The sequence below is a fragment of the Mustela lutreola genome, chromosome 12 (genome assembly GCF_030435805.1).
Source record: "Mustela lutreola isolate mMusLut2 chromosome 12, mMusLut2.pri, whole genome shotgun sequence".
Lineage (NCBI taxonomy): Eukaryota > Metazoa > Chordata > Mammalia > Carnivora > Mustelidae > Mustela > Mustela lutreola.
Window position 1 is genome coordinate 53,395,526 of NC_081301.1, and position 15,457 is coordinate 53,410,982.

Here is a 15,457-nt window from a genome sequence, read left to right on the forward strand (position 1 = left end):
CCTTGCCAGGGGCAAGACTAGATCAGTGGCTCCAGGTCGCTCTGTGTGGCTTTTGTTCCAGTCACACTTGTGCTCACCTGGCCTGTGACAGAATTTTGTCTCAGGCTCACAACCCTGTTTCGAGTCTCCAGACCCTGCAGACTCCTGAGGCACACTCCTGAGCCACTCCTCTTGGTGGGTAGGGTGTGTCTCACAGGTTCTGCTGCTTGCTGGGCCCCTGCTTGGACAGTAGTCATTAGACCACTATTTGTGGTTTATGGTTTATGGCAACCCTGAGCTGAAAGCCCACTCCTGGGCTTGCTAATTGCAGCTGGCTTCCCCGCTCTGATACCTGGGACCTCTGCCACACTCAGGCATCTCTGGGCTTCCTGTGATCCTGGGGATCCTGGTGATACTGTTCCACTTAGGATTCTGCCCTGCTTTGCCATCAGAGCACCTCTCAGGCAGGGACATCCCTCACTGGAACAACCTTTTAAAAGTTCTGATTTGGGGCTCTGCTGCTCCCTCTGCCTGCAGTTTATCTTCCTATATATTGCCTCAGAGTACCGTCTCTGCACCTCCTACCTTGCAGAAAGTGGTTGTTTTTTAATTGGTGGAGTTGCAGCTGTTCTTTTCTTAGGTCTCTGGTTGAGTTTGCAGGTGTTCAGAATGATTTGATAGCTATCCAGCTGAATTCCTACTCCACTGTCTTGGACAATGCACACTGTCCTTTTTTAATGCTTTTTGCCTTGATTCATCTTTCTTTGAAAGTAATATGGTCACTTTTGCTTTTTCCTTTACATGATAACTTTTGATCATCCTTTTCATTTTAATATTTGTATGTAATTTTATTTTAAATTTCTCCCCTATAAGACATATGTAATTAGATATTTAATTTCAGAATATTTGTCTTAAACAGGGGAATATAAGGTATAGTTTTGTAATGGATATGTATTTTTTTCTATCATTTTGTTTTATGCTTTCTGGCTAATTAAAAAAATTATCTTGCAATACAGATTATATTTTCTATGCCTGTTTTTTCACTTATTTGAAAGTCCTTTATCTCATTTTATATTTTAATGGAATTTAATTCCAAACTTTAAAACATTGTTTAACTTCTATTTTTAATATTTAAGACAAAAAATGAAATGAGTTTCGTTAGGTCTTTCCTATATGTGGTAAGGATTGATCTTGTTTATCCTTTCTCCTGGGGATTTCCCATCTTCCAGGCTTTGTTATACAATCTGCAATTTCAGTTTTAGGATTCAGTTGTTATACCTGTTACTTCTTCAATCATTTATCTCTTATTTCAAGTAAGCTTTTTTGACATTTATATCTATTTTGTTAGCATGTTTAAATTAACATATTTATTTAGGCTTAATCCTAGGTTTAAATAGTTTTACTGTTCAGCACTAGTCCTTTTATACTATGATTTTCCCATACTTGAATTTCAACATTATGACTTTTATGATTCTTAAATATACATGTTTTTAAAGTAGTTTCCATGTCCAGCATGAAGCCCAATGCAGGGCTTGAACACTCAGCCTTGAGATCAAGACTTGAGCTGAGATCAAGAGTCAGATGCTTAACTGACTGAGCCACCCAGGTGCCCCTTAAAAAAAAATTTTTTTAATGGCACGTGAAGACTGATATCTCAGTATATCTTTAATTTGTCTTCATTAAGCATGGAGTGGGAGGAAAGAGGGGTTGATTGTCTTCTTTTCTCTTTCTCTGTTGCATTCCTCTCTTTTTAGTTTGCTGGCTAGTCTTGGAACTTCTGGTCTTAGAGGGCTTGGTTTGTGGGGAGCATTGGTGAGAGAGGTCTTACTTGATCAGATACTGATGGAATAAAACTTCATGCTCTGTAACTCTGGCAAGTGTTTCTAGCTTAGTCTTTGTCTCCAGGGCAATTTTGTGGTTTCTCTGGGGATCTCCCATCCTTGAGATCTTCTTCAGGTAGAACTCCAGTAGAGTCATTTCTAGCCTGAGTATTCATTTGCAATTCCTCCCCACAGCTCCTAGGATGATTTCCACCCCCAGCTTCCTGCTTCTGCCATTCTTTGGCTTCTCACAGATACACCCAAAAGGTCAAAGTCCAGTATGACCCAAGACCAACAGTCTGTCCCCTTCAGCTGATATGTGGTAGCCCCCATATGTTTACCTCTGCCACAAACAAGGACTTGACAGATCCCAGAAGAGACACCAGTATTCTGGGTCTGGCCCCCTTGCTTCCTCCTGTATGAACCCAGCATTAATCCTCGCCATCTCACATGTAAAAGATACATTTAAGGCTGGCCTCCAGGAAACTTCGGTCCTGACACCCAAGACAAATGTAGCATTGTCTTCCTTTCCTCTTCACGGGGTTGGGTGGGGTTGGGGATTGAGGGAGTGACTCAGCACAGAAAAGCAGTCTTCTCTACAAATAAATCTTTCTCTTACCCCTCTCAACCCTTTTCTATTCTTGCAGTGGTTGAAGGGGTTCTAGACCAGTTCCAGACGATTTGCTTTGTAAATGTGCCTATAGTATCGGTGCCACATTCATTTTGAAATCTGGTATCTTTCTCATTGGAACCTCAGCTGAGACTGAGTTAAAAAGAATTCTGTTCTTTACATTTCGTTTCATACGGATAACAACTTCTAGTCCAATATCCAGTGTTCTGCATACTGAATGGGACTCCTATCATTAAGGGTCATTCTTAACAATGCAAAACACCAAATCCCATGATAACCAGCATCTCCTGCTTTGAGGACTTTTCCTCATAAAGCCTGATCCCAAGATGCAATTTCCTGGTTTCTCTGGCAATCCCCATTATAGGGGCTGTTTGCTCATAGCTCTCTCATTTGAGGGTGCGTTTCTAGCCTGATTGGTAACTTTCAGCTTTAATTACCTTCTTGTCACCTGGGGACTCGGGGTCTTAACTAGACAGATGAGCCACCACCCTTCAGTTGCGTGGGTACTGGGTTACAGAGACATTTTCCTTCATCCTGCCTTTGCCCTCTTCAAACCACATGGCAGGAAGTGGGCAGGGTGACCAGAGGAGGTAGGTGGGGCACGCCAGACACAGCTAAGTGCTTTACTTTGGTTATCTCATTTAATCCTCACTTAATACTTGGGGTCCCACTATTTGTATTTTACAAACGGGGGAAAAGGCTTAGGAGTTAAACAGTGTGTTTAAAATCACACAAGTGCTGGACATAGACTCAAAAGGACAGTTCCTTCTGACACCAAAATGAATGTACCCTTTCAATCCTGGCTACATACTAGAGTCCACCAGAGAGTTTTAAAAATACCAGTTTTCTGGTCCCTTTTGGGGAACAATTAAATTCGAACCCACAAGAGATGAAGCTTGGGCATCAGTATGTGTTTAAAACTCTCCAGTGATTCAGGCTCTTGGGTGGCTCAGATGATAATTGTCTGCTTTTAGCTCAGGCCATAATGCCAGGGTCCTGGGATGGAGCCCCACATCAGGCTCTCTACTCAGTGGGGAACCTGCTTCTCTAACTCCTACTCCCCCTGCTTGTGTTCTCACTTTCTCTCAGTCAAATAAATAAATAAAATAAAAAGCAAAAACAACAACTGTCCACTGATTCTAATGGGCAGCCAGGTTTCAGGCCATTGCTGGACATCCTGTCTCCAAACTATTAGCCATGTATGTGATCGCTTCATTCATATTATTTCCCCTTCGTATTTTTTTTCCTTTTCAAAAGTCAGAGAGTGCGTGGTTGCCCGTCTATATCAGAGCTGGCTTTCCTAATCAGATTCCAAGGGCTGCGTTCATGGCCATGTTTACTCTGGAAGTGGATCAGTTCATCCTGACCTCCCTGACTCCATCCATTCTGGACTGTGAAGAGGACGAGACCCCTAAGCCCTTGCTGGTGTTTAACATCACCAAAGCTCCGCTGGATGGCTATGTGACACATCTGTGGGATCATACCAGACCGGTCTCCTCGTTCACCTGGAAGGATCTAAGTGACCTGCAGATAGCCTATCAGCCGCCGAACAGCAGCCATTCTGTGCGGAGACATTATGAGGTAAGAAGAAAGGGAGATGAAGCATCTAACCTGTCTGGTATCCACAGTCAGTGAAGATGCAGGCACTTCTCATCACCTTCAGGTTAGTTTGTACCCTCAGTGCCTCAGAAGAGAATCAGTCACTGTAAATCTGGAGGCAGACTCAAATGCTTACAGGAGCTGGGCCTGTGATGCAAATGAGGAGACTAAGCAGGGGGAGGGGATGGGAGAGGGAGACTGAGGGGAGGCAGCTGCCCCCACACCAGTGATTGCTGCCTTGTGTGAATACACACAAATCAGGCCACACCCAGGGTAGCCTTAGCTCTTGTTCTTCAGAGGAGTTGGAGATCCATAAATTTTTCTTTTATTTTGTAAAAATGTTTCAACTTTTAAATACAGGATACATATTTAAAATTCTGAAACATATTGTGGCACCTATGAAATATTTCTGAGGGCTACTTTTGGTCCAGAGGTCACTGGTTTGAGAACTCCGGTGTCCTTGATGGCCTTTCTGCATGCCATAGACCATGGGAGTTAAAGATGACTTTGTCTACAATCCTTTCATTAACAAATTCTTTTTATTTTAGAGATTTATTTATTCATTTGAGAGAAAGAGAGAGAATAATACAAGCGGGAGGGTCAGGGCGAGGGAGAAAGAATCTCAAGTAGACCTCATGCTGAGTGTGGAGCCCCACATGGGGCTTGATCCCATGACCCTGAGATTATCACTTGAGCTGAAACCAAGAGTCGGACTCTCAAGCCACTGTGCCACCCGGGCACCCCTCATTAATAAATTCTATTATTCCTTCTTTGTAGAAGTGTTTTACTGGAATCCTTACTTTATTTATTTGACACAGAGAGAGAGAGAGAAAGAGACAGTGAGAGAGGGGACATAAGCAGGGGGAGTGGGAGCGGGAGAAGCGGGCTTTCCGCTGAAGAAGGAGCCTGATGCAGGGGCTCAATCCCTGGACCCTGGGATCATGACCTGAGCCAAAGGCAGACGCTTAACTACTGAGCCACCCAGATGCCCTGAGATCCTTAATTTTAATGAATAACCCTGACTCAGGATAGGAGATTCCATAATCTCATTAAATGACTAATTTCTCTATCAAACACTTTCCTGTCAGAAAAGTCTCCTTCTTGTCTAATCTCAGTACCTTTTTTTTTTTTTTTTTTAATATTTTATTTATTTACCTTCTGCTGCTCTTCTAGCCTCTTCCCTCTAATTTTGTTTTGGATGGGAGTTGAGAACAGCTGGTGACAGTCTTGCACATAATAATCCTCCGCAAACTTGCAGACCTAACCTCCCAGCAAGTTGATTCAAACAGGATGGAACGTTGACATGAGCAGATTGACACAGACCTGACTTCAGGTTTATTAAGGAAAATGAGTGTGCCTGCCGTTCCAAATTGCCCTCTATCTAATTTAGGCATTCTCAGCATTTAGCCTCCAGGGAAGACAAAAGACTTGACTGTCAGTGCCATGTTTTTGCCCTTTGCTTTTCTTCACTTCATTGTAGTAAGTGGCAGCCATTTTTTTCTTTTTTCCTTTTGTCTCCCATTCCTTTTGTATTACCGGGTCATTACTCATTAGATGTCCAGTTTTACCTCGAACTCCTAAATAAAGCACAGCTCCTCTGGTTGCTTTCTGTGTGTCTTCTGGCATGGTGTAATGTGATCCTAAAGCAGAACCTGGTCAAATGTGTGATTTTTGTCATTGCTGTTAGAGGGTGACTCTCAGTTTTCTCAGTGATTAGGTGCTTTGCAGATTCTGTGGGCTGGAAGTCCTGGGCTCCTTCAGTCACCTAAGGTAGGACTCCCGAGGCCAGCGCAATGACCCATGCTCCTGAAGCTAGCCAAGCATTCCTTGGACTATAATGTCAAGGCGGTCCATTCTTTTGGCCATGCAAATTCAAACTCGTTTTACCAGGTACCCTGTTGGTTTGAGAACAGTGTTTCTTAGTGAGCACGTGACATACAATTTCAGATGGCTCAACCTAACAGATACTGACATTCTACCTCCAAAAGACATCCCCGCCTGGGTGTGGTTCCATTTCTAGTCTGTTACTTTGGCCCCCTTGAACCTGTTTCTTTTGTGGGGTAGTACATGCTGATATGCTGCCATTTAAGAATTTATCCTCTCTGGTCGACCAAATGGCGATTCAGTGTCAAATGGACATTCTTCAAAAGTAGGCGTGTGCCTTGCATTTCTGTCTTATATGCCATCCTTCCCTGTCAGCATCTGGTAAAATATGTGCATAATACATAAGAAGGTTCAAAACTTAATGGGATAAAATCTTAAAACAAACAAACAAACAAACAAACAAACTTAATGGGGCACTGGGCGGCTCAGTTAGTTAGGAAAGAGTCTACCTTAGGCTCAGGTCATGATCCCAAGGTCCTGGGATGGAGCCTTGTATCGGGAAATCTCTGCTCAGCAGGGGGTCTGGTTTTCCCTCTCACTCCCTCTGTCCCTCTGTCTCTCAAATAAAGAAATAAAATCTTTTTTAAAAAAGATTTTATTAAAAATTTATTTTATTATAAATTTAATTTATATAATTAATAATTTATATTATTAATTAAAATAATACTTTAAATTTAATTTATATTAATATAAATTAAATAATTTATATTTTATTATAAATTTAATTTATTATAAAATCTTTTTTTAAAAGATTTTATTAAAAATTTATTTTATTATAAATTTTTAATAAAATCTAATAAAATTTTTATTTTATTATAAATTTTATTAAAAATTATTAAAAATTTAAAAGATTTTATAAAATATTTTTTTAAAAAGATTTTATTTCTTTATTTGACAAAGAGAGAGAGATCGCAAGTAGGCAGAGAGAGAGGGGGAAGCAGGCTATCCGCTGAGCAGAGAGCCTGATATGAGGCTCGATCCCAGGACCCCGAGATCATGACCTAAGCTGAAGGCAGAGGTTTAACCCACTGAGCCACCCAGGCACCCCAAGAAATAAAATCTTTATGAAAAAACTTCTCATATAGCCCCATTTATTAGCTATGGATTTCATGGAAGCGAATAAAATCTAGGTATTTAAAAATATGTTTGGAAAGATAGATGCCTCTAGAGCAGGGTCTCTTAAAAGCAGCACCAGTGGCATTTCGCACTGGCTGATTCTTTATTATGCGGGCTGTCTTGTGCGTGGTAGCTTGTAGGAGCATCCCTGGCCTCTGTCTACTATTTAGTGGCCGGTAGGACCGCCCACCATGCTTACCTATTTGTGAGATCAAAAATGTCTTTAGACATTTCCAAGTGTCCCCTGGGGGAATAAAGCCTCCCACAGTTAAGATTTACTGCTCTGGTCCTTGTACCTCGGGCTCGAGTGGCTCGAGGCTGGTCTCTTGAGCAAATACAGGGACCCTTTTTCACCGTATTCACCTATTTGAGGCTAAAAGCTTCTTTTATGGAGAGGAAAATTTAACAATACTGCTAACTAATGAACAAAATCTAGAGCCTGAAAACGTGAGATCTGGTTGTCGAAAATGACATCAGGCGGGGCGCCTGGGTGGTTCATTCGGTTAAGCATCTGACTCTTGATTTTGGTGCAGGTCATGATCTCAGGGTCCTGAGTCTGAGCCCCATGTCAGGCTCCTCGCTCAGCAGGAAGTATGCTTCTCTCCCTCTGCCCCTCCCCCTGTGCTCGCTCGCACACACACTCTCTCTCTCTTTCTCTCTCTAAGATACATAAACCAATCTTTCTTTCTTTTTTTTTTTAAATAAATAAAGCAATCTTTAAAAAAATGAGTTATGGCTTCAGCAGAAATCTAACCTTTTGCCTCCCACTGTGGAGTCTGCCCCAGGAATAGTGGTATTTTATGCTCTAAACTGTCAATGTGTGATCCATAGGCAACTGTTTGTTTGCAGCTGGAGGTGGAGGTTTATGATTTCTTCTTCGAGAGGAGTGCACCGATCACAGTCCACATCTCCATCAGAACAGCAGATACCAACGCCCCGCGGGTGTCCTGGAACACAGGTGAAGCTCCGTGGAGTGTGTCAAGCCACAGAGCCCTAAAGGGAAGATGGGAAAGTATATGGGTCAGGAAAGAAAGGTCGTTTTCTTCCCATTTCGCACAAGAGGCAGCTGAAACCCAGCCCGGTGAAGGCAATCAGATCGTTGTTTTTGTTTTGTTTTTCCTACTAGCAGGGTGAGAAATTTAAATCCAGGATTCCTGTGTGGGGAAGCCAAGTTTCTCCTCTGGAAGAAATAAGCCAGAAAGGCACCTTTCAAATGAATGAGGCAAAAAGTGACTACTTGGGAGACTGAGCTATAGTCGGGACAGAGAGCAAAAAGGTGTCCAACCGCTATTCAGAAGGAGGGAAGGAAGCGGTAGACTAATTCATTGTCCTGTTTCTAAGACAGGCAAGGAAGCCACAATGCAGGAATAAAGAGCTTAAAGTGCTTTATTTTAAAAGAAGTTCACTTCTGAGTGATCTTTAATGCAATGTATATATTTAGATCATATGTAAATGTGGAATGTAAATGAGGATTTTTCTCCTTTCCCATTGATCTCATTGACAGCATTTAAAATATACTTGTAAGTAGTGGCCGTAGGTTTTGTTAAGGGAAAACATCTCTGTCTGATTTAAATCCCCACATGGTGGCTTAAACTCGTTGCCGTGTGTGTGTGTGTGTGTGTGTGTGTGTGTGTGTATGTATGCCCTTGCATGTGGGTACACACACACACATGTTTGCATGTATGTGAGTTTCAGTCATGAGAACATTGGTTGAGCAGTCTTGTGTTTCTCTGTCCTACTCTACCTGTTACAGGGATAATGAAAGAAAAGAAGGAATTGATAACCCGAAGTTTAGTAATAATCATATATTAAATGAATTATTGCTTCAGATAAAGACTTAATAGTCTGTGTGATCTGTGAAACTCAAGCTTGTTAAGAGAGCTCCAGATCTGGTTTTGACTACTTGGGACATGACAATTTTTTTTTAAATCAATTTTCAGTTATGATGAACTTAATACATGTTCATCACTGAAAACTTGGCAAGTACATTAAGCAATAAATTGAATGAATGGATGGATAATAATAATGATACTAATAATGAATGGATAGTAATGAATAAATGATTGAAATGGTAATGAATGAACAAAATCATGTATTACTCCACCATGAAGACAGAACCACTCTTAATATTTTGCTGTCTATTCTTCTAGTCTTGCTTGTTCTTCTGCTGTGTCCCACGATGCCTTGGATTATGCTGTACCATACACTCATGGCTTCAAAACCCTTATTACCAATCACAGAGATTTTTTTTTTAATAGGCTCCACACCCAGCATGGAGCCTAGCACGGGTCTTGAACTCACGACTCTCAGGTCAAGAACTGAGCAAAGACCAAGAGTTGGACACTTAACTGACTGGGCCCCTCAGGCATCCCTCACAGAGATTCTTTATATGTGTTTGTTCTTCCTCCCTCTCTCTTTCCTTTCTTCCTCCCTCCCATCTTTCTCTCTCTCTCTGTCTCCAGACTGTATGGCTTACCCCAGGTTCCCCAGCCAACAGCCCTTGAGGCAGGTCATATACTAACCCTATACCCAAAAAGAATGAGGGGGAATGGACGTTGTGAGGAACAAACAAAAAGTTGACAAGACTAAGTTGGTGAGAAAGTGAAGTTGACTGCTCCCTCATGCTGGTGTCTCCAGGAGGAGATGGAGCCACTGTGTGTAGCAAGAGTCAGAGTTGGGCTGGGGAAAGGGTGAATAGTTTCTCTCTTAACTCCTTCCCATCTCCTGTCTCACTATGGTCAGTTTGCCCCGCTGGATGTTAGCTCCCCACATGTCCATGATGAGCTACCTGGCCCCTCTTTGCTGTTGCAACAGAAACTCCCTGGGTCCCCTGGTGTAGGTAGGACCTGGCTGTGGTGACAAGAGTGGGTCATGCCACAACCTGGCCCTTGACCAAGAGGACAGCTGAGGTAACCAGCCACATCAGAAGATGAGGCAGTGGTGGCAGCCAGGACTTCACAATTGTGGGGACTGTGGGGCTCCCAATGGGGCTGTTGCTTTGAGACAGCACATGCATGGTCACAGCTGGCAAGAGGGGATGGGGAGAAGCTAACCAGGTTTGAAAGGAAGTGTCATCGGGTCCACCAGTACACTACTTTTAAATTTTATCAATTTGTTTCCTCAAAAAGCATTGCTCCCTTTTATTTTTTTAATTTTAATATTTTTAAAAGATTTTATTTATTTATTTGAGAGAGATCACAAGCAGGCAGACAGGACGGCAGAGAGAGAGGAAGAAGCAGGCTCCTCCTGAGCAGAGAGCTCAATCCCAGGACGCTGAGATCATGACCTGAGCCCAAGGCAGAGGCTTAAGCCACTGAGCCACCCAGGTGCCTGCTTTGCTCCCTTTTTGTATTCTTTGCAATAGGTCAGTTCCTGTATCTCCTGGATAATGGCATTGGCAGTGATGCTCAGCTCTGCATTTTCACTGGAGTGTTCCATCCAGGATCTGTATTCTGGCTGCTCTGAGCAGCACTTACCCTCTCCCCACATTTCCTCCAGCATGCTGGGTCCAGGGAGAAGATTTTATTTCATTTCCTTTAGTTACAAAGGTCCCTTCTTTGTTAGAGTCCAGAACACAATTCAGCCGTCATTGCAGAGTGTCAGACTCTTTTTTTTTTTTTTTTTTTTTTTTTTTTTTTTTTATTATTTTTTTTTTAAAGATTTTATTTATTTATTTGAGAGAGAGAGACAGTGAGAGAAAGCATGAGCGAGGAGAAGGTCAGAGGGAGAAGCAGACTCCCCATGGAGCTGGGAGCCCGAATGTGGGATTCGATCCTGCGATTCCGGGATCATGACCTGAGCCGAAGGCAGTCGTCCAATCAACTGAGCCACCCAGGCATCCCCCAGAGTGTCAGACTCTTGACGTCTAATACCGCTCAATGCTCTGCTACTGTGGTAGCTCTGTATTTGCATGGTTACCCACTTTACATTCTCTGTCCTATGGGCTACTCTTGCACTCATAACATATGGAAAAGCTCTTCTGATTCTTTTGCCTGCTTAAAATTTCTGGATTCATCTTTGAAAAATTCCTCGTGGACATTTTTGAACTAGAGACCACTGTGAACATAACATCTCTTCTTTCCTTTAGTTATTTATTTTCTGGACCACAATGTCTCCAATGGATATATAAGGAACAAGTTGTGAGTTTGGGGTTAATAGTATTAAAAGAAGAAATATTATGGGGTACCTGGATGTTCAGTTGGTTAGCTGTCTGCCTTCATCTCAGGTCATGGTCCCAGGGCCTGGGGTCAAGCCCTGAGTCAGGCTTGCTACTGGGTGGGGAACCTGTTTGCCCCTCCCACTCCCCTTGTTTGTGCTCTCTCTCTCTCTCTCTCTCTCTCTCTCTGAAATAAACAAATAAAATCAAATAAATAAAATCTTATTGAAAAGTAGAAATATTACTAAAAATATGGGGTGCCTGGGTGGTACAGTTGGTTAAGCATCTGACTCCTGGCTTCAGCTCAGGTTATGATCTCCGGGTCATGAGATCAAGCCCCACATGAGACTCCACACTGAGCATGGAGTCTGCTTGAGATTCCTGCTTCCTCTTCCTCTACCCCTCCCCTCTGCACACTTGCTCTTTCTCTCTCAAATAAATAAATAAATCCTAAAAAATAATTTCTAAAAATAAAAACGAAATTCCAATTTCTTTTTTTTTTTTTTTTTTTTTTAGATTTTATTTATTTATTTGACAGAGAGAGATCACAGGTAGGTAGAGAGGCTGGCAGAGAGAGAGAGAGGGAAGCAGGCTCCCTGCTGAGCAGAGAGCCCGATGTGGGACTCGATCCCAGGACTCTGAGATCATGACCCGAGCTGAAGGCAGCGGCTCAACCCACTGAGCCACCCAGGCGCCCGAAATTCCAATTTCTTGTAAAGCTTTCAAAGATACAATTTTCAGCTAGTTTTGTGACTGAAAATTCATTAATCTTGTCTTAAAGTAGACACTTGGCATGTCATAGATTTTTCCAGGACACTTGTCTGTTTTCTCTTATAGGTCTGAGTCTTCTAGAGGGCCAGTCTCGGGCCATCACTTGGGAGCAGTTCCAGATTGTCGACAACGATGACATCCATGCTGTCCGGCTGGTCACCGTGGGCGGCCTGCAGCATGGACGGCTTACACTAAGAGGTGAAACACCAGTCTGTTTGACCTAGAAGAGAATCTGAGCAGTATTTTCTCCAAAGGCAGATCATATTTGACAGGATGTACATAGCATCTCTTGGGTCACATTTCTTTCTCTCTTTTTTCCCCAAGTTTTTATTTAAATTCTAGTTGATTAACATATAATGTAATACTAGTTTCAGAAGTAGAATTTAATGATTCATCACTTACATATAACACCCAGTGCTCATCACAAGTGCCTTCCTTAATACCCATCAGCCATTTAGCCCATCCCCCACCCACCTCCCCTTTGTTAATCCTGTTTGTTCTTTATAGTTAAGAGTCTCTTATTGTTTGCTTCCCTCTCTCCTTTTTTTCCCTCTTCTCCTATGTTCATCTGTTTTGTTTCTTAAATTCCACACATCAGTGAAATCATATACTTGTCTTTCTCTGAATGACTTATATTGCTTAGCATAATACCCTCTAGCTTCATCCATGTCATTGCAAATAGCAAGATCTCATCTTTTTTGATGGCTTCTCTATTCTGTTCACATATTTTATTATATATATGTATATACCACAACTTCTTTATCCATTCATCAGTTGATGGACATTTGTGCTCTTTCCACAATTTGGCTATTGTTGATAATGCTGCCATGAACATTGGGGTGCAAGTATCCTTTCAAATCAGTATTTTTGTATCCACTGGGTAAATACCTAGTAGTGCAATTGCCGGGTTATGGGGTAGTTCTATTTTTAACTTTTTGAGGACCCTCCATGTTGTTTTTCCAATGGGGCTGCCCCAGTTTGCATTCTCACCCGTAGTGTAAGACAGTACCCCTTGCTCTGTATCCTTGCCAACATCTCTTGTTCCCTATGTTGTTAATTTTAACCATTATGACAGGTGTGAGGTGATATCTCACAGGGGTTTTGATTTGCATTTCCCTGGTGATGAGTGATGTTGAGTATCTTTTCATGTCTGTTGGCCATCTGTATGTCTTTGGAAAAAATGTCTGCTCATGTCTTCTGCCTCTTTCTTATGTGGAGTATTTGCTTCTTGGGTGTCAAGTTTGCTAAGTTCTTTATAGATATTAGATACTAATCCCTTATCTGATATATCATTTGCAAATATTTCTCCCATTCTATAGGTTACCTTTTCGTTTTGTTGATTATTTCCTTTTCTATGCAGAAGCTTTTTATCTGGCTGAAGTCTCAGTAGTTCATTTTTCCTTTTGTTTCCCTTGCCTGTGGTGACATATCTACTAAGAAGTTGCTGTGGCTGAAGTTGAAGAGGTTGCTGCCTCTGTTCTCTTCTAGGATTTTGACTATTTACTGTCTCACATTTAGGTATTTCATCCATTTTGAATTCATTTTGGTGTGTGGTGTAAGAAAGCAATCCAGTTTCATTCTTTCTCATGTTGCTGTACAGCAATCCTTTGTTGAAGACACTGTTTTTTTTTTCCACTGGACATTCTTTCTTGCTTTGCTGAAGATTAGTTGACCATAGGGTTGAGAGTCTTTTTCTGGCTTCTCTATTCTATTCCATTGACCTATGTGTTTCTTTTTGTGCCAGTGCCATTGCTTTGTAATAGAGCTTGAAGTCTGGAACTGTGATGCCTCCAGATTTGCTTTTCCTTTTCAAGATTGCTTTGGCTATTCTGGGTCTTTTGTGATTCCATACAAATTTTAGGTTGGTTTGTTCTAGTTCTGTGAAAAATGCTGGTGGTATTTTGATGGGGATTGCATTAAATATGTTGATTGCTCTGGGTAGTGTAGACATTTTAACAACATTTGTTATTCCAATCCACAAGCATGGAATGCTTTTCCATTTCTTTGTGTTATCTTCAATTTCTTTCATCAGTGTTCTATAGTTTTCAGAATACAGATCTCTTACCTCTTTCATTAGGTTTATTCTTAGGTATCTTATGGTTTTTGTTGCAATTGTAAATGGGATTTATTCCTTGATTTCTCTTTCTGGTACTTCATTATTGTCATATAGAAATGCAACAGATTTCTGTATATTGACTTTGTATCTTGCTACTTTGTTGAATTCATTTATCAGTACTAACAATTTTTTGGTGGAATCTTTCAGGTTTTCTTCATAGAGTATCATGTCATCTGCAAATATTTGACTTCTTTCTTGCTGATTTGGAAGCATTTTATTTCCTTTTGTTGTCTGATTGCTGAGGCTAGGACTTCTAGTACTGTATTAAATAACAGTGGTGAGAGTGGACATCCTTGTCCACTCTCAGTTTTTCCTCATTGAGGATGATAATAGCTCTCAGTTTTTCATATATGATCATTATTATGTTGAAGTATGTTGCCTCTATCCCTACTTTGTTGAAGATTTTAATCAAGAATGGATTCCTTATTTTGTCAAATGCTTTTTCTGCATCTATTGAGGGGATCATATGGTTCTTACCCTTTCTTTTATTAATGTGGTATATATCACATTGATTGACCACTTTTGCTGCATCCCAAAAGTTTTGGACTGTCACATTTTCATTTTCATTTGCTTCCATATATTTCTTTATTTCTTCTTCAACTTCCTTGTTACCCATTCATTCTTTAGTGGTATGTTCTTTAGCCTCTATTTATTTGTGGTTTTTCCAAGTTTTTTCTGGTGGTTGACTTTAAATTTCATAGCTTTGTCATCGGAAAATATACATGGTATGATCTCAGCCTTTTTGTAATTGTTGAGGGCTGATTTGTGACTCAATATGTGGTCTATTCTGGAGAATGTTCCTTGTGCACTTGAAAAGAATGTGTATTCTGTGTACTTAAAAAGAATGTGTCATTCAAAGTCATTATTTTCTTGTTGATTTTCTGCTTAGATGATCTGTCCATTGCTGTAAGTAGGGAGTTAAAAGTCCCCTGCTATTATTGTATTATTATCAATGAGTTTCTTTATGTTTGTTATTAATTGATTTTATATTTGGGTGCTACCAAGTTGTGGGCATAAATATTTACAATTATTAGATCTTCTTCTTGGAAAGAGCCCTTACTCATGATATAGTGCCCTTCTTCATCTCTTTTTACAGTTTTTGGTTTAAATTATAGTTTGTCTGTTTTTTTTTTTTAATTAATTTTTTATTTTTTATAAATATATATTTTTATCCCCAGGGGTACAGGTCTGTGAATCACCAGGTTTACACACTTCACAGCACTCACCAAAGCACATACCCTCCCCAATGTCCATAATCCCACCCCCTTCTCCCAAACCCCCTCCCCCCAGCAACCCTCAGTTTGTTTTGTGAGATTAAGAGTCACTTATGGTTTGTCTCCCTCCCAATCCCATCTTGTTTCATTTATTCTTCTCCTACCCACTTA

At 41.0% G+C, this 15,457-nt stretch overlaps 1 protein-coding gene across 1 annotated transcript in view; it reads left to right on the forward strand.

Moving 5' to 3' along the window:
- The window catches only part of FREM1 (FRAS1 related extracellular matrix 1), a 181,421-nt gene that overhangs the window by 54,531 nt on the left and 111,433 nt on the right, over positions 1–15,457 (forward strand). The window contains exons 6-8 of the mRNA XM_059142310.1: positions 3,688–4,011; positions 7,879–7,987; positions 12,023–12,154. Of these exons, the coding sequence (XP_058998293.1) occupies positions 3,688–4,011; positions 7,879–7,987; positions 12,023–12,154 (565 nt within the window). The remainder of the gene's footprint in view (positions 1–3,687; positions 4,012–7,878; positions 7,988–12,022; positions 12,155–15,457) is intronic.